The sequence below is a fragment of the Rhinopithecus bieti genome, unplaced genomic scaffold, assembly GCF_001698545.2.
Source record: "Rhinopithecus bieti isolate Rb0 unplaced genomic scaffold, ASM169854v2 scaffold_18620, whole genome shotgun sequence".
NCBI classification, from domain to species: domain Eukaryota; kingdom Metazoa; phylum Chordata; class Mammalia; order Primates; family Cercopithecidae; genus Rhinopithecus; species Rhinopithecus bieti.
Window position 1 is genome coordinate 649,852 of NW_016809631.1, and position 19,565 is coordinate 669,416.

At 41.1% G+C, this 19,565-nt stretch overlaps 1 protein-coding gene across 9 annotated transcripts in view; it reads left to right on the forward strand.

The window, feature by feature from the left end:
• Positions 1-19,565, forward strand: part of FAM13C (family with sequence similarity 13 member C) — a 147,008-nt gene that overhangs the window by 86,328 nt on the left and 41,115 nt on the right. For all 9 annotated transcript variants that reach the window (XM_017889923.1, XM_017889920.1, XM_017889916.1 and 6 more), the window contains one exon: positions 3,258-3,321. In XM_017889923.1, the coding sequence (XP_017745412.1) occupies positions 3,258-3,321 (64 nt within the window). The remainder of the gene's footprint in view (positions 1-3,257; positions 3,322-19,565) is intronic.

Here is a 19,565-nt window from a genome sequence, read left to right on the forward strand (position 1 = left end):
AAAAATTATATTCTTAAGAATATTTTAAAGAAGTTAGGCTCCTGGTATTTCTAAATGTGCATCATGACATTTAGATATTGACCTTGTTTCCCATTTAGAGGACATATATGCTTTCTTCAGGATTCAAATTGGAGCAGAATAGTAACTGTAAATAATTAGATCCCCAAAGAAATCTTTTATAAATGTTAACACTGAAAATCACTTATTCCTTAAGATAACTGTCCTTTTCATAAGGATAATAACTATGTTAATATGTTTATTATATAATAGTATTCAGACTGTTTCAGAAACACTTGAATTCTATTTAATAGAATTTAACAAATCATGATTTGGACCTAAGGATCTTTCAACAGTGCAGTTTTGTGTATTTTATTTTTGTTTGTAAGCTAAAGAAAATTGACTTACTTTAGGTAGATATGCCTAAAGTTCATTTTCATCTGTTGTCAGCTATGTAGTGGCAAAACCCAGCTTTGCCATGTGTCTCAGTCAATTTAGTGTTGGTATTGCAGAATACCTGAGGCTGCATAATTTATAAGGAAAAGAAATTTATTTGGCTCGCAATAATGATCACTGAAAAGGCTAAGATTGGGTGGCTGCACCTGGTGTGGCCCTCAGGCTGCTTCCACCCATGGCACAAAGCAAAGGGGAGTTGACTTGAACAGAGATCATATAGTGAGAGAGGAAGCAAGAGAGTGAAACCAAGGAAGCCAGACTCTTTGCAACAAGCTGTTCTCTAGGGAGCGAATGTCTTCCCTTCCCTTCCCTTCCCTTCCCTTCCCTTCCCTTCCCTTCCCTTCCCTTCCCTCCCCTCCCCTCCCGTCCCTTCCCCTTCCCTCTTCCTTTCATTTATTTTAAGTTCGGGGGTAAAAGTGCAGGCTTGTTACATGGGTAAACTTGTGTCATGGGGGTTTGTTGTAAAGATTATTTAATCACTCAGGTGTTAAGCCTAGTATCCATTAGTTATTTTTTCCTGATCCTCTCCCTCCTCCCACCCACCACCCTCTGAAAGGCCCCAGTGTGTGTTGTTCCCCTCTGTGTGTCTATGTGTTCTCATCATTTAGCTCCCACTTATAAGTGAAAATATGCAGTATTTGGTTTTCACCCAAAATTATGAAAACCTTGGAAGACAACCTAGGAAATACCATTTAGGACACAGGCCTAGACAAAGATTGCATGACGGTGATGCCAAAAGCAGTTGCAACAAAAGCAAAAATTGACAAATGGAATCTAATGAAAGAGCATCTGCACAGCAAAAGAACCTATCAGCAGTGTAAACAGACAATCTACAGAATGAGAAAAAATTTTTACAAACTACGGATCCCTCAAAGGTCTTAATATCCAGCATCTATAAGGAACTTAAACAAATTTACAAGAAAAAAAAACAAGCAACCTCATAAAAGAAGTGGGCAAAGGATATGAACGGACACTTTTCTTCTCCTTCTTTTTTTTTTTTTTTTTTTTTTTTGAGACAGAGTCTCACTCTGTCACTCAGGCTGGAGTGCAGTGATGCGATCTCAGCTTATTGCAACCTCCGCCTCCCAGGTTCAATCAAGTGATTCTCCTGCTTCAGCCTCCCAAGTAGCTGGGACTACAGGCGCCTGCCACCACGCCCCACTAATTTTTGTTTTTTGGTAGAGACAGGATTTCACCATATTGGCTAGGCTGGTCGCAAACTCCTGACCTTGTGATCTGCGCACCTCAGCCTCCCAAAGTGCTAGGATTACTGGCATGAGCCACTGCGCCCAGCCAAACAGACAGTTTTCAAAAGAAGACATACATGGGGCCAAAAAACAAATGGAAAAAGGCTCACATCACTGATCATTAGAGAAGTGCAAATCAAAACCACGATGGGAACAAATTTATTTTTGAGTAAGAACTAACTTCCATATCCCTCCCTTGTCACAGATCCCATGACCCAAACCCCTCCCACTAGGCCCCACCTCCCAACACTGACACACTGGGGATCATATTTCAACATGAGTTTTGGTGGGAACAAACCACATCCAAACTATTGCACCGTGGTACCCAGCAAATATTATAACATTTATTGTGTAAGTTCAGAAATAGGATGAAATTTCCATAAGCTGTCTTCAGTAGACAAATGGTATCTTTCTGCAACTGTATCAGATCACATTCATTCAATCAAAAGAATAACTGAATTTTAATAGGTGAGATTTTAGCAGTATAGAAAATAAACATAATCAATACATCCTTGGAGCTCACACTTTACTGTGAACATGCAAATAAGTGAATAATTTAAATAGGAAGTGCTAAGAAGAAAACGTATAGGACAGCTGTTGGGTCCTGCCTCAGCCTCCCGAGTAGCTGGGACTACAGGCGCCCGCCACCTCGCCCGGCTAGTTTTTTGTATTTTTTAGTAGAGACGGGGTTTCACCGTGTTAGCCAGGATGGTCTCGATCTCCTGACCTCGTGATCCGCCCGTCTCGGCCTCCCAAAGTGCTGGGATTACAGGCTTGAGCCACCGCGCCGGGCCCTGTGTGTTTCCTAAACAAAGGAATGAACACACAAGACAACACAAGACAAGACAAACATGGCGGCCGCCCCAAAGGACACGCTCTGCTTTATTTTATACAGTCGTTTGTGCAATGTTACCAAGTCACAAGACACATTGTTGTTTTTCTGACCTTTCCCTGACTTTCTGGATTTTCAAGATGTTTACATATAAACAAGCCCCCAGGGTCTGCTGTTTGCAGCTGGCTTCTACCGGGAACACCCTGCTTTGTTTGCAAGAGCAGGACTTATTGGGAACATCTCGTTTGCGAGCACGCAGTCCTCTACAGACAGTATGCTAGAGAGTGAGGGTGAGGGCATGTCTAGTTAGGGAGGCCTCCTTGGGGTGGTGCCATGTGAGCTGAGCTGATGCGTACATGGTGATAAAAGTGAATTGTATGCAGATCCCAGGGGAGAGCAGTCTGGGCTCAGGCACAGTAAGTGTGAAGGTTTGAACAGGGAGCAAGCACTACATATTCAAGGAACAGAGAGAAGGCCAGGGTGGTTGGAGTATGGTGAACAAGGATGAGAGTGGTAGCAGAGGGGGCCAGGAAGGTTGTCAGGGTTCAAGTGCTATAATGTGCTACAGGCCATTGTAAGGAGTCTGTATTTTATTCTACAGGCAGTGGGACACCACCAAGGGTTTTTTTATCAGGGGTACAGCCAGATTTGTAGTCACCAGGTTCACATGTACATCATTGAAAAGTCTCTTTTAAATGGAAATAATTTTTGTTTGTATTTTATAGAATAGACCAGAGGACTGTCATTTGGCCAAAGGATGCTTTTGAAACTCAGCAGGACTTAAATGAGGTAGGTGCAATCATTACTGGTTATAAGAACATTAATTAGCCAATCATGAGTTTTACCATTCTTTTTCACAGTACTAGGAATTTGTGCTGATGAAAACTTAGTATTTTTGCTTTTAAGTGAACTTGTAATACTTATAGTTCTTTGTTCAATTGGTAATGTTTTTCCTTCTTCTGGAGCAAACATATTTAAGATATTGTTTGTGAGGCGGCTCACGATGTCTTGGCCCTAACCCAAGTCCAGCAGTCATTTTGTTACACTCTTTTCAGCTTTTCTTCAGGATTATATAACCATGGCTGTGACAGTTAACATTTGTAAAATTTTCTCTTAATTTTATTTTGTCTACATCTCTGTTTTTCCTAATGGCTTCTGCAGTTTCAAACATAATCATGCTTACTGCTTATCCACTGAGAATGATATAGTTTGGTGTTTGCAATGTGATTTTCTTAGTAGACTTTGAGACATGAAGCCATATTTTCCAATCCAAATGATTTCCCACCAAACTGGACATCATGATGTTAATTAGCTTGTTCTGGATTTTCTTTGGAATATGTAATTGAATTCTCCTGTATGAAATTAATGTAACATAATTATGATATCTATTATTATGAATGCCTTTGCTTAAGACATTGGTTTGGAATACTCTGTCTGGCTCTTCTTGTCCTCATTGTAAATTAAGTAGTAGTGGGTGGTATTTAGTATGTCTGATTAGGGTCATAGCAAAGAGAGTGAAAAGATCTGATGATCAGATGCCAAAAAGAGAAATGATGGGCTTTAGGCAAATTGCTTATTTGATGTTTTGAAGATGCATCGCTTCCTCCTCTTCCTTTCCCACTGCACAAAAGGGTATTTCACTAAATTTAGGGGATTTTCTTTTCTTTTCTTTCTTTTGGTTAGAACTTGGTAGAAAAAATAGCTAAAAGTAAACCAGCTGCTTGGTTAAGCCAAGTTAAATAGCTAAAGTGGTAAAAAATGTCCTAAAGATAAGGACACAGAATTGTTATTTTTGTGTGCGTGCATACAGACAGGCTCCAAATTCTAATCTTCCTCATGGTAATGAGTGAAAAAGAGTTTAAGAGAAAAGAGGCAAGAGCCTGAATCAGTGAATGCAGCTGTCCACCCCACCGTGAACAAGCAAAATGCTAGCTGTAAAGGAGCAAAGGTTTGTTTTGACATAAGTGACTAGAAAAATTAGGTGACTGTAAGAGTCAGCTCATGACAACTTTCGAGTATTTGGGAGAAACTGTTTCTTGAGCTGCAAACCCATAAGGATGCTGAGATCACTTGAGCATTCCCAAATCGCAGTTGTGAAAAGCTATATTTGAAAATCTGCTTTTCCATATTCCTTCACTACATTGTATTTGCAAATGACATGAAGTGTGTGCCAGCTTACTGCACTGATTGCCTGGGCGTAAGAGCGCTGGATAGAGAGGTCCATCTAAAACAGCAGGCAGCACCATATTTTAAATGTGCATGCTTCCATGCAGAGGTGACGCTGCTGACCCAGACTGGTTGAATACATTATGTGCTGACAGTGGTTTTCTTCCATCAGGGGGTGAACTATATAGATTGACCCACATTCTTTCACACAGTTTCTGTTGTGGCCAAAGTTTGGGAGACCAGAAAAAAGCCTTGGGGAAACTTGAAGGAGGTGCAGTATGAATGGGTCAGAGACCATCAAGGAGGGTGAATGTGTTCCCACTCATAGATTGAAATGTCTTATGTCATTCCCAGCATTTCCCAACTTATTGAACGCCAAACTCTTTTACAGAAGAACCACCTAATCACATTTCTTTAGGCGACAGAGTCCCTATGGAACACAAATGGGAAACATTGCTATAATATTTTTAATGGGGATAGAAAATATATACAGAAAAGTACACAGGTCATAGGTATACAGCTGAATGAATTCTTACAAAGTATGCAATCAGCACATAAATCAAGAAACAAAATATTACCAGCATCCCAGATGCCTCTCTGTAATTCCTTCCAGTCACTACTCTCCTATGAAGATAACTAGTATTTTTTAGTGTTTTATTCATGGATACACTCTTTTGTGTCTGGCTTTATTTGCTCCATGTTACGTTCATGAGGGTCATTCATGTTTGGTCTATAGTCGTAGTTTTCATTTGCTTTGCTGTAACTTATTGTATACTTGTTTCTGGTTGTTGACTATTAAGAGCTATTGTTATCTATTGTATATATATTTATTACTATGAGGTGTTTTCTGGCCTCTTTGTATAGCTAACTTTTTACAGGAGTATGCCTCCCATCTCTAAATAAACATGTAAGATAGAACTTTTTGTTATGTTAGCTCTCTTCATTGGTTTTTGTTCCTTTATTTTATTTATTCACCACCTGCCCACACATCCTTATAAAGAACCTACCAGTTCTGTAACTGCACTCTGTTCCATACCAACTTGCAAGTCTAAAACCAAAAAAGAGTTTCTTGAGCCTCACGAGAATCATGGTCCACAAATTTTTTCCAGATATTTCCATATGTTGTACCTAAGTAATAATTACAAGATGCTACATACATACCTTATATATTCCTCAAATTTTACATCTGGTATTTCACTTCTACTATTTGTACTTCTTTGTCCACTTGCTCTGTGACTGACAGATGGGGCTCAGCTTGATTCCAGAGCTGGCACTTGACCCGAGGTCTTCTCTGCCTGGCACGGTGATACATGGTGTAGCGTATCCGCGTATGTTGTCTCTGTGTGTGTTTCTCATACTTTCCTACTGGGCTGAAGAGCTCACTAACTTCTTGTTTCCACTTGGCATGAGTATAGATTTGACACCTGCCAGTCCCATTTTTCTTCTACCAGCCTGGAGCTCCCAGTTTTTGACTTTGAGTCTCTTGATAGGAATTGCATTTTTTATTTCACAGTTTTTGGTATCTCTGGGACTAGGATATAGGAGTTTTTTCCAGAAAAAAAACTGATTAAATCTCCCTACTGACATTCACCTGAGCTGTATGACTCTATCTCTATAAGACATCAGATTTTGGGGGTTAGGATCTTTTGAATCCTGACAGGAAAGTTTTGTAGACTTGAGATCTGTCAGTGTCTCATCCACCTTAAACCTTGGTCTTAGTCAGTCTGCCAGTCCGTGTAATTCATAAGGATTCAATAGATCAGAAAGGTACTTGAAAGATAAAATGAAGAAAAATGATTGTTTTACTCTCTGTATGCTTGTAGATCACATTCCTTGATTCAGTTCCAATTAAGAAAAATAATATATTTATAAAGAAAACTAATGAATCTCTCCTTCCCTGGGAAAAAAAAAAAGCCATATTGGGTCCTCAAACTACTGTTTCCAACTCCCAGACTATATATGAAATAGCACCACATCAACTTCTTTTAGTTTTCATTTGTAAACTAAAACTACCAAGAAAAAATTGGTAGACTCAACAGTGAGGGTCAAAAGGGGATGATAATCTATTCTTCCCACCTTGCTTCCCCACTTCTAACTCTGTAGGAAGTTTTGAACTGGGCTAAGTCTAGGTGTCCTTTGGGCGATTTTTTAAAGTTTAATTAGATTTTTAAATGACAAGTAATAATTGTACATTTGTATATATTTATGGGATACAACGTGATGTTTTGATAAATGTGTACATTGTAGAATGAACTAATCAGGTGAATTTGCATATTCAACACTTTGAATATGTATCAGTTCTTTGTGATGAGAACATTTAAGATCCTCTATTTCAGCTAATATACAATATATTGTTATTAACTATAGTCACTGTGTGGTGCAATAAAACACCAAAACTGATTTATCCTGTCTAACTGAAACTTTATACCCATTCACTAATGTCTCCCCCTTTCCCTGTCCACCTCCTCCCCACCAGCCTCTAGTAACCCTATTTTACTCTCTACTAAAAGTTTGACTTTTTTAGATTCCACTTATAAGTGAGATCATATATTGAAAGTGAGGCCTTTCAATTTTAACATTCATTGATTCTACCCCTTTTCCATTTTCCCAGTGCTTTCAGAATGTAGCCATAGCTTCCCATCAGGGATGGAATAAGGAAAACTAAGTGACTCATGGTTAAGGCCTCCTCCTGGCCAACCCACCATCTGAAGCCTTTTTGGGGAGTGAATAGTAAGTAGTGCAATGGAAGTGATATATGTGCTTAGCACAGTTATTTATCAATCTCACACAAGAGAGAGGCCACATTATTGTAAGTGAAGAATTGTGATCAACTGGGGATCCGGAGTGGTATGGCTGGAGGAGGCTGAAGCTCTGGGTCACCATGGGCCTTCTTTTCTTCTTTATTATACTCACCCAACCCAAGTCCTATGTCATATCATACAGAAGGAAGCGGTCACCTCAAAAACTGATGGCCTCTGTGCTCAGGAAAAACACTTTATTTTCTTATCTGATAGATACTTTGAAGGTATTCTGCATTTACCTTTTGGATAAAACAATGTCAGTTGAGTGAATATGAGTTTGTTTTCATTTTACATTTACTTCTTTACCTGGAATTTCAAGGCCATATAGGTAAGGTCAGCCACAAGCCAATTGACCTCGAAGGAGAAGCTTTGGTGACCTTACATGGATTACATATTTCCCTTGTCTTTGAGGCTTATTGGCCATGAAACTGTCTTGTGCTGGCATTGACCATCACTATTGTTTATCTTCTCCAGGCCTAAGAAGGCAGCTTATAAATCTGCAAAAAATAAAACAATCTTGTCATGGGTTAATGGGTTTACCCGAGAGAGATGTGTTGAGCACAAAGAAGCAGATGCTAAATCCTGGAATGTGAAAATGGATAAATGTTGCATCAGTCTTTTGCACACCAATAAACTCTATACCTCCAATGGTGAGGATTTCAAGGTAGCTAAGACTTAAGGCATCAGTGGGAGGAATACTTGTAGGTGGGTATACTGACTTTTTTTTTTTGTCCCCAGAATCAAACCATAGAGACAGCTGTCTGTCTCTCCCATGTATGTTTCTCACATGGTAAGGAGTCTAAGTGGGATGCCTCATTGTAGGAACATAGAAAAACATAAAACCTTAATAGAATTAGGAGGACAGAATAAGTTCAGTTGCAGGGAGTGAACGAGATAGAGGGGATGGGGACTATGTTTAGAAGGTTTGAGATTCTGAAGTTTATGGCAACTTGCGGAGGTGGCCAGCCATAGTGAAGTGGAAGAAACACTGGAATTGAGGAGGTTGAGGAATTATGAAGCCAGACATTAGCATGATTGTCAGCCTGGACATTGAAGTAGCTGAGTATGTCAGGGACCACTGATGGAGAGTAAGAAACCAACCCATATGGAAGTTGCTGAGTCCTGTAATATCCAGGTCATGGAATGGGAAAGGATAGTGTTGTCTTTTGTAGGGGAGAAGAAATTGGTAGACTCGGCCGGGCGCGGTGGCTCAAGCCTGTAATCCCAGCACTTTGGGAGGCCGAGACGGGCGGATCACGAGGTCAGGAGATCGAGACCATCCTGGCTAACACAGTGAAACCCCGTCTCTACTAAAAAATACAAAAAACTAGCTGGGCGCAGTGGTGGGCGCCTGTAGTCCCAGCTACTCGGGAGGCTGAGGCAGGAGAATGGCGTGAACCTGGGAGGCAGAGCTTGCAGTGAGCTGAGATCCGGCCACTGCACTCCAGCCTGGGTGACAGAGCAAGACTCCGTCTCAAAAAACAAAAAACAAAAAAAGAAAAAAAGAAATTGGTAGACTCAACAGTGAGGGTCAAAAGGGGATGATAATCTATTCTTCCCACCTTGCTTCCCCATTTCTAACTCTGTGAGGTAGAGGGTAGGAAAGAGAAATGATTTTTCAAGGTGGAGAAATTTCAGTCATGTTGTTACTTCATGAGGAATGTTAACACCATCACACTGGCTAAGCCATTTCGCCTGGTAACTAGTAGAACCTAAAGCATCTGAAAAAGGCAAGCACAAGTTCTCTGATACTTCATTGTGCTCCCTTTATGAGTGCTTAGCCCACTTATGGCCAAGGTTGTGATGTTTTGAATTTTTGCAATCAGACCTTGGCGATGACCTTGAGCAGTAGGATATAAATAACTCCCACATGCTGAGCATTCCAACAACGGAACACTAGGCATAAATGGGTTAGAGTGAGAGGATAATAGCATCTCTTTAATGGTAAGAATATTACTGTAACTTATTCTGAAGAATTCGTTATAAGTGCTCTTTGTGTTTATAGAATAAGGTAGAAATATTTTTGCTGTTAATTGACCCTACAGGGCATTCTAAAGGTGTGTTCTGCCTCTGTTACTGCTTTGAAATTTAGTATTGACTTTATCAAAAATAGTCAGGAGATTTCCAGATTTGTGTTTGTCATCGTCACCTTCACTGGTTATCGAGGAACCAGAGGAAGAGAAGATGCTCACAATGGGCATGGATTCAGATTTGTGCTGTGCTATATTCTGACTGTGGTTCTACCATAAGAGGACAAATTCCTTGGGAATACCATTAGAATGTAGAGGAAGAGGCTATCTTATAAGAAACAAATGTAATAAATTACTAGCATGCAACAGATGTTCAGTAATGACCTGATATCAATATTAAGAAGTTTAACCTTGAATTTGTAATTGCAGTCTTATTCTACAAAAGAGATACCTATTTTTATTTAGCTTGGTATGAAAGAGATGATTTATTTACCTGAAATCAATATGAAAAATTAATTTTTCTTCATATACTACTGTTAACTCTTATCTGTTCAATTATGCTGGTCATAATAACTAAACTTTAGCCTCGATGTCAAAGATATCTATGAAGAATCCTTTAGTATGTTAATTTTGTTAAAAGTAGGACAATTTATACACATGCGGTGTCCCTCTTTGAGTCAGTATGCATGTGTCTGTGTCTTTGTGTACCTCCATGTGAAAGACTAGATTGTGTTTTTATTAGCATCCACGGTTTAACATATAGGTATTTTGGCATCAAGCCATATCAGGCCTCAAGATGGTACATATTGTTTTGTTCAGGATGTGTTTCTTCCTCAAAATTGTGTTAATTTTGTGAAAATGGTCAAGAAAGAGGCTTCTTAGGCCTTTAACATTCTTGAGCTGACTGAATGGTATTATTTCTGTAAGAATAGGCAGCTGTATTTTTGTATTCAAATACAAACCCAGTCTGCAGGGTTAGGCCTTAATTCAGGATTGATTGAAGATGTTTTACAAAGTATCTGGGATTCTTTCCGTGTGACTGAAAGTCAATTCAACTTGGTTTTAATAAGAACAGGATGTTATTGATATATATCTGAAAACTTAGGATCAGGATAGGCTGTATGCATGGCTAGGTCCAGGGATGAAAACTCATCACGGAGATGCCATCTATTCCTATCTCTCGGTTCTTCTTTTTCTATATTGGCTTCATCTTTATTTAGGTCAGCCCCTCTCTAGGGACAAATTATTTAGTCACTAATTCCAGTGTATATTAGTTTTCTATTAATGGGTAACAAATTACCAAGAACTTAGTGGCTTCAAATATGTATTTATTAGCTCACAGTTATGCAGGTCAGAAATGTGGGTGGACTCAACTGGGTTTTCTACTTAAGGTTTCATGAAATTGAAATCTAGGCACGGCTGGGGTAGTTTCTTATCTGGAGGATCTGGAGAAGAGCCTCCGTCCCAGCTTCTGCACATTGTTGCCTGAATTTAGTTCCTTGTAGTTGTGCAACTATGTGTCCTGCTTCCTTGCTGGGTGTCACCTGAGGGCAGCTCTCAGCTTCTAGAGGCTGTCACACTCCCCCTCCTCACCCTTTATCTTGGAGTCAACAACAGCGTGGCAAATCCTTGTGCTTTGAATTTCTCTGATGTTGTCTTTTGCTACCAACTGGAAGAAATGCTGTGCATTTTAAAGGTCTCCCCTGATTGGTCCAGGATCAGCCAAGTAATCTGTATCTTTGGTCAGCTGAGTTAAAGCTTTAATTACATTTGCAAATCTCTTCATAGAAGTACCTAGATTAGTGTTTGATTATGTTATCAGGGTATAGGAATCTTGATGGCTACCTTTAGGATTCTGCCTACCACATAGTGAAATAACAGCCTCTCCTTCCTAGTTCTAAAAAGTCCCATATTTGAGTCTCATTTATCTGGCTTGGGGCATGTGCCCATTTCTGAATCAGTCCCTGTGATGATGGCATTTGGAATAAGCTGATTTGTTAGACTTGGGCCATATTTCCCACTTAGGATCTAGGAGTGCTGTTCTCAGAAGATGAGTAATTAGATGCTGGGCTGCATAATGTTGGTCTCTGGAAGCATGAACTCCAAAGTAATTTTCCTCTCTGCTGGACCCCTGCAGGATGCCACTTGACGTTTTTCTGGTATGGTTTTTTGAGTTGAGGTAGAGTCACCTGTCTACCCTACCAAGGTTTGTTCCTCAGCTGGAACAGTATCCTATGATTCATTTAATTTTAGACAACTTTTGTTATCAGTGTCAATGAGCACATCCTGTAGCCAACATGGTCACTGTGTGAACACTAGTTCTCATTCCCAGTTGAATGAACTGCATGGCAAAAAAGCTCTGAATTACTTCCAGGTCTGGTTTATTCTGCCCCATTGTTCAGATCCAACTATTCAGCCTGCCTTCTTGTCTCCAGGGAAACCAGATCTGTGGGCCTCACCCTCAGGGGAATCCTTAGTGTGGTGTTGGCAGAAAAAGTGGAAGCCATGTCAGCAGCTGCCTCTAGTTTTCCGTGTCTGGGAACTGCCTCGGAGAAGCATCAGAGGTGTTGGACTGAGCAGAGGCATTGAGGCAGGACTTGCCTAGTTGACCCACCTGTGCTGCCTTTTGCCTGGTAGCCTACCCATCTCCCCAACTCCCCTGCAGCTTTGCCCCATTGGCTCCTCCTGTTTTCTCTGGCATGACGTCTTGATCCTTTTTCTTGTTGCTCACTCTTTCAGGTATTTCTCTTCATACTACTAATTTCCTACTCTTAATGGAAGGCTGGAAGGAACTGTATCCAGTTCAGTGGCTCCTAGGGGCCAGCCTGTGCTATAGTTTTATTGCTTTTGGTGAAAGTATAAATATAAGATAAATGAATATAGTGAGTTTTTTTTTAAATAAAGTCTATGAACAACCTTTCACTTAGACATTGTTCTTAAAATTTTCATTTTGTGAAGAAATGATGGGGAGGGGATTTGTTTGTTTTCTTTCTCACGTGCTCTCACTTGGTGAAATATAAAGTTGACAGCTTTCATAAATATATTCTGCTCCACCTACCCCTGCTAACTTTTAGAAAATATTTCTGCTGATTTGAAGACCAAATTTTTCCTGAGAACTGCGTCCTTTGAGACGTTTTCTTCTAAGGGTAATTCATTCTTTCAGGAGGATTTATTGAGAAGCAAATGTGTACCCAGCTTTGGGTCTGGTACAGGGGTGAGGTGCAAGAGCTGCAGTACAAGAATGGACTTTGTTGTCCTCACTTCCCAGAGGTTTATAGGGACACACATCAAGTCCATCTGGCCTTCCTAGCCTTGGCACCTATTGTCTTTTTTAGGACACTTTTGGCCTTCTGAAGATTATAAAACTCAAGTTTATAGAGAGACAAGAGCTGAATTTTTTTATTTTCTTACAAAATATTAGATTTGAAAACCTAAGTGTCTATCAACAGAGAAATGGATAAAGAAAATATGGTACTTATATACAATGGAATATTTTTCAGTCAGAAAAAAGAATGAAATACTGTCATTCACAGCAACATGGGTGATCCTGGAGAAAATTATGTTAAATGAAATAAGCCAGTCACAGAAAGATAAACACTGCATGTTCTTGCTCCTGTGTGAATGCTAAAAACGTTGATCTTGGCTGGGTGCGGTGGCTCACGCCTGTAATCCTAGCACCTTGGGAGGCCAAGGCGGGTGGATCATGAGGTCAGGAGATCAAGACCATCCTGGCTAACATGGTGAAACCTCGTCTCTACTAAAAATACAAAAAAAAAAAAAAAAAAATTAGCTGGACATGGTGGTGGGTGTCTGTAGTCCCAGCTACTTGGGAGGCTGAGGCAGAGAATGGTGTGAACCCGGGAGGCGGAGCTTGCAGTGAGCCAAGATCCCGCCACTGCACTCCAGCCTAGGTGACAGAGCAAGACTCCATCTCAAAAAAAAAAAAAAAAAAAAAAAATTTTCTCAAAGAGAAAAGGGGAAAATAGGGGTTACTAAATGGTGGGGGGGGGAAGGGGAGAGAGAGATAGGGAGGGATTGGTTAAAGGATATAAAATCATAGCTAGATAAAAGGAATAAGTTCTAGTATTCTACAGCACTGTAGTGTGACTCTCATCAACAATAATTTACTATGGGTTTTCAAATAACTAGGAAGGAAGATTGTGAATGTTCCCAACACAAGCAAATGGTAAATATTTGAGGTGGTGAATAATCTCATTATTGTGATTTGATCACTATATATGTATCAAAACTCACCATGTGCCCTATAAATATGTATAATTACTATGTGTCAATTCAAAATTTAAAAATATATAACTTAAAAATTAGTATTTGAGGAAATGGCCATGCTTTCCAATGTGACCTGCCATCTTTAAAGGCATAGATATACGTTATTTCATATGGCATGAAAAATTATCTCATAGAAGTAGAGAGTAGAATAGTGGTTACTAGATGCTGGGACGGGTAAGGGGGAGAGAGAGATAGGGAGGGATTGGTTAAAGGATATAAAATCATAGCTAGATAAAAGGAATAAGTTCTAGTATTCTACAGCACTGTAGTGTGACTCTCATCAACAATAATTTACTATGGGTTTTCAAATAACTAGGAAGGAAGATTGTGAATGTTCCCAACACAAGCAAATGGTAAATATTTGAGGTGGTGAATAATCTCATTATTGTGATTTGATCACTATATATGTATCAAAACTCACCATGTGCCCTATAAATATGTATAATTACTATGTGTCAATTCAAAATTTAAAATATATAACTTAAAATTAGTATTTGAGGAAATGGCCATGCTTTCCAATGTGACCTGCCATCTTTAAAGGCATAGATATACGTTATTTCATATGGCATGTGATTTTATGATTTTCAGTGAACACCTACTGATTTCTAATATTCATTGAATTTTAGAAGTTGAAGGAGTTAAGGTAGTGTTATCAGAAAAAGTACAGGGCCCATGAGCCAGCATCATTTGGTGGTTTGCCCTGTGACACAGAATGAGCCTGATTAAGGGCCCACTGGGCCATCTCCTGTGCTCTCATCTTACTAAGTTTAGTTTTGAAGGCGAATATTTTTCAGGGCTAAAATAAATGGAAACAAAGCCACAAAGAAGCAACCATATGGGTTACAACCCAGACTAGCTTTGGACTTTAGCCCTTGGGATTTAATTAATGTTCTGGGAAAAATGACTAGTTAGAGGCTTTTCCATCTTAAGACCTGTGCTTTTGGATAGTTAAAGTACTAGTAATTCCATTGAGAAACTATTGAAGTTCATTCCATGCGTTGTAAGTGAGACACATTGTATTTTCAGAAAAATCAGTCTTACTATCTAGAAAAGCTCAGAGTTCTGCTTTAAAGTGGGAGTTTATAAAATGGTATTATTCTCTCCCAAACATCTTGTTCTTATTATTCATTGAATAAAGTGAACATAATAAGGATATCACAATCAGGTGAAATCAAGTATAGGATTCCCCCTTTCCAGGTTGAAGTCATTTAGCTTAAGGGAAATGTGGGTTTTATTATTGTGTATTGTGGCTAGGTTGTCCTTGTTTAAAAAGAATTGCTGATAGGAGCCGAATAAGACCTGGATCTTCTTGTCAACAGAAGGCTCCTTAAGGTGAATAGCTTGTTCTCCTACATTGAATTTTCTCCTTTGGGAGGTGCCGGGGAGGGAGGGCTGAGCTCCTGAACAAAGGGAAGCTGGGCCGGGCTAAGCTGAGGTGTGCTGTGCTGCAAACCATGCTCAGACACGAGTGACGCTGTCCCCAGAGGGATTCGCCAAAAGTCCAATGTGTTTACTTTAGGGGAGGGATAAATTTGGCTTTGTCTTATAATGGTCGACATTGGGAGAAGTCCCACTTTGTTGGCAAGAACATCAAGAAGTTCAGGAAGCAATACCTTCTTGCTTCTGAGCACTTCACACCTTATACATCCTGGTGGGGGTGGGAGCAGCTCTCAAGGGAACCAACCGAAAGATAAAAAGGCAATGAGGTAGTCAGAGGGCTGGGACTCAGAGAAAAGCTTTTGGCCCTGGGGCAAGTAGAACTAAGTGGGCAACTGAGACATTTATAGTGTGTCAAGGCCCCAGGGAATAGGGACCTTGGACTTCTTGTGTTGAAAGACCCTGCCTCAGACCTACTGAACCAGAATCTCTAGAATGGGCATGTCCTGGGAGTGCACGTCTTTCGTAAACTCCCCTGTGATTTTTAAGCACTTTAAGGTTTCTAAACCAGGGTAGTAGGAGGGCTCAATATTGGATACTCAGAGATCCCCGCGCCTCCCTGCAAACACTGGCTAAAGGACCCAGAAAAACAAAACCCAGATACAATGGCAGTCTTTTTATTGATTGGCTCTTTTCTACACATTGTGCTAGGATGCAGCAGTAAACAATGGAGGCACGGTGCTAGTTCTTATGGAGCTGAAAAGAGCCAATAAACAATACACAAAATTACAAATTATGGCGAGCCTTGTGAAGGAAATAAACGAGATGCCAAAAGAGACATTAGGGGCCCCCTGCTGAGGTAAGATAATCAGAACTGGCTCAATAATTTGATGGGATTTTGGCCATGAAACAACCAGAGCTGAGTAGGGTCTGGGGAGGAGGGGCAGAGAGCAGGTGAATCAGCAGATGGAAAGGAAGGGTGTTGTATATATGTGGGTGGGCATATATTCGAGAAACATTGCAATTCAGGGAAGAAGAGTGGTAAGTAAGAATGGAGATATTTGGAGACCCAGTCATGTCCCCAGTTTTGAGCAGATTTCCAACTTGATTTGCGTCATATCATCATAGGGAATCTGTATGCAATTCTTGGATAGATAAAAGAATGGGGAGGAGGACTAAACCCTTTCATACGAACTAAATGTAAGCGGTGCCTGCTCTGGGACTGGTGAATTGCAGACAAAGGCACCCTAAAATAGTATTTAACCATCCAGCCTGTGTGGGTGTTCTCTATTTCAACCCAACTAAAGTGGGACCTGAGTAATTGTAGAGGAGAGAAAATGAGTAGAGTATTTTCTAAAACAAGTAGCATATTCTCCATTATGTAAACGGAAAAAATTAGCTTTTTAAAGAAAACCACACCTACGTTTCACAGACTTCTCTCTGGCTTCTTTCTTAACCAGATAGGATAGTTGGAGCAGCAGAGGTGGTCATTGTTCTTTACTGGGCCTGTTAGCCCTTACTCAACTTTCTTGCAGATTCTAGACATTTGTATGAGGAGACTTTGGATATAAACCAGGAAAAGTACTAGCAGGCTGGCCCTGAGTGATGGGCTTGGGGAGCCAGGGGAGCCAGGGGAGTGGAAGTCCTATCAGAGATGGCTGGGTTGAGGTGGCACTAGGACTGTAGGGGTTTATTAGGACCCAGAATGAAGGGTCCTGCATCTTTCCGTAGAGGGAAAAGCATGTTCCTACATTAAAAGTTACTAAGTCAGGCATGATAGAAGTGAAATGGGTGGTTAGTCACTCACTCCCTGGGCTTGCTGTTTCTTTTCTCTCCTCCATAGCCCTATGACAATAATAACTGTCATGACTGATTTGTTTACTTGCTTATTAGTGATCTCCCCGCTAGACTGGAAGCCCCACGTGGAAGGGGCTGCTAATAGCCTCATACTGCAGAGCCTAGTGCAGCTGTTGCATGGAAAGCTGCCTGGCTTTCCATGTGGAGCTGGATATGTGGCATCATGCCTGCAAGGTGGACACAAACTCTGTACGTGCACTGCAAGCTGTCCTGAAGCCTTCTTGGGGTGGCTCTGCAGGGCACAGACGTGGTAGGACAGATCACCCATCCACTGGAAGGACATGTATGTGACAGTGGTGTAGATCAGGGGTCTCCAACCCCGGAGCCATGGACCAGTACCGGCCTGTAGTCTGTTAGGAACTGGGCTGCACAGCCAGAGAAGATGAGCAGTGGACAGCGAGCTTTACTGCCTGAGCTTCACCTCCTGTCAGATCAGCAGTGGCATTAGATTCTCAGGAGTATGCACCCTATTGTGAACTGTGCATGCGAGGAATCTATGTTGCACACTCCTTATGAGGATCTAATACCTCATGATCTGAGGTGGACCAGTTTCATCCCAAAACAATCCCCATTCCCAAGTCCATGGAAAAATTGTCTTCTGCAAAACCAGTCCCTGGTGCTAAAAAGGTTGGGACTGCTAATGTAGATTACTCATAGACAAATCTCTCTGTCCCCTTGTCCTGGGTTCCTTGATCCTCAGAACAACTATCTCTTCATGGACCCATCCCATTCAGTGTGTCCAAGTCCCCACCCTCTGTTCAGGAAGAGTTATGAGTGGCCCATGGTGCCAAAAGGCAGACTGTCCTCAGGTAGTGGGTCAGTGAAGGGTGGGAAGGAATATTACTGAGGACAGCTGGTCTGCAGAGTTTCTTCCACTTTGCCTTCTTGTCCTCCATTTACAACAGTTCATTTTCCCTTCTACTTGGGGATCTGCTTGTTTCTCCAGATCTTCATCTTTTGTCTCCTCTTCCATTTGCCACTTAATTTCTTCCCCATTACTCTAAGCTTAGTCCTATCTTATAGCTAAAGAAGGAATAAACCAGCCGTACGACTAGATCTCCTTTGACACTCAGTCTTGCTTAGTGTGAGTACAGTGAGGGAGAAAGTGAAAGAGGAAGATGGATGAGAACAACCGATGGATGCTGCTGCTTTTTTTTTCCCCCTGTTGCCCAGTCTGGATTGCAATGGCATGATCTTGGCTCACTGCACCCTCCACCTCCTGGGTTCAAGCGATTCTCGTGCTGCAGCCACCCAAGTAGCTGGGATTACAGGAGTGTGCCACCATGCCTGGCTAAGGTTTTATATTTTTAGTAGAGACAGGGTTTCACCATGTTGGCTAGGTTGGTCTTGAACTCCTGACCTCAAATGATCCACCCACCTTGGCCTCCCAAAGTACTGGGATTACAGGGGTTAGTCACTGTGCCCAGCCACCAGTGGACACTTCTAGCCATAACTGGGTCATGGCATTAAACCTCTCTTCCCATGGGAGACCAGGGATCTCTGAATGTGAACTCCTGTGCAGTGAAATTCTTTGAAACCTATTTGTGTTGTCTGGACATTTGGTTCCGTTCCAAATACAGTGTCTAAGCACCCACTCCATGCCAGATTCTGTGCATCCATCTCCAGTCCATGTGCCTGTTTGCTTTTCTCTCCTTTCAAGTTGTAAGGAGACTTAGAAGTCATGTAGCCTAAGGACCTTGCTAGGCAGGTGCAGAAATAAGACCCTGGGGGGTAAAGTGATGAGTCAAGGCCTCAGTGTCAGTGTGGAGTACAGCCTTGCCACATGGCCAGAGCTCTGTCCGGCAGCCTTTGGGGTTTGGAGATAGTCATACTAAACACAGAATCCGGTCCTTGAGTGTTTGCCACATGCTGGTGCTCTGCAAAGTGCTTTCCAGCTTTCCATGATTTCCCTGTGTAATTCTGAGAGCATCCCTTAGAGCAGGTACCATTGTTGCTGCTACCCTGCCCCTTTTTTAGAGAGGACATTAAGGCCCAGAATAATTAGGATGCTTGGCTAAAGTCAGACACATGGTATGTAGCAAAGCTGACATTCTCTCTCATTCTGTGGGAACCTGAAGTCTATGCCCTCTTCTGCTTTGTAGAATCTACAAGAGCACTTATAAATTTGAGACAGGCAGCTGGTTCTAGAATTTTAAAAAAGAATGAAAGGTAAAGTTAAAGAAAGAAAGAATACCATTCTTTTACTTTCCTTTCATTCACTTTTAAAATTGTTAAATACATCTAACCTAAAATTTATCATTTAACTTTTTTTTTTTTTTTTTGAGACAGAGTCTCACTCTGTCACCCAGGCTGGAGTGCAGCGGCATGATCTCGGCTCACTGCAACCTCTGGCTCCTGGGTTCAAGCAATTGTCCTGTCTCAGACTCCTGAGTAGCTGGGACTACAGGTGCCCCACCATGCCTGGCTAATTTTGTATTTTTAGTAGAGACAGAATTTCACCATATTGGTCAGGCTGGTCTCGAACTCCTGACCTCAAGTGATCCTCCTGCCTCTGCCTCCCAAAGTGCTGGAATTTTTTTTTTTCTTTTTTCTTTTTTCTTTTTTTTTTTTTTTT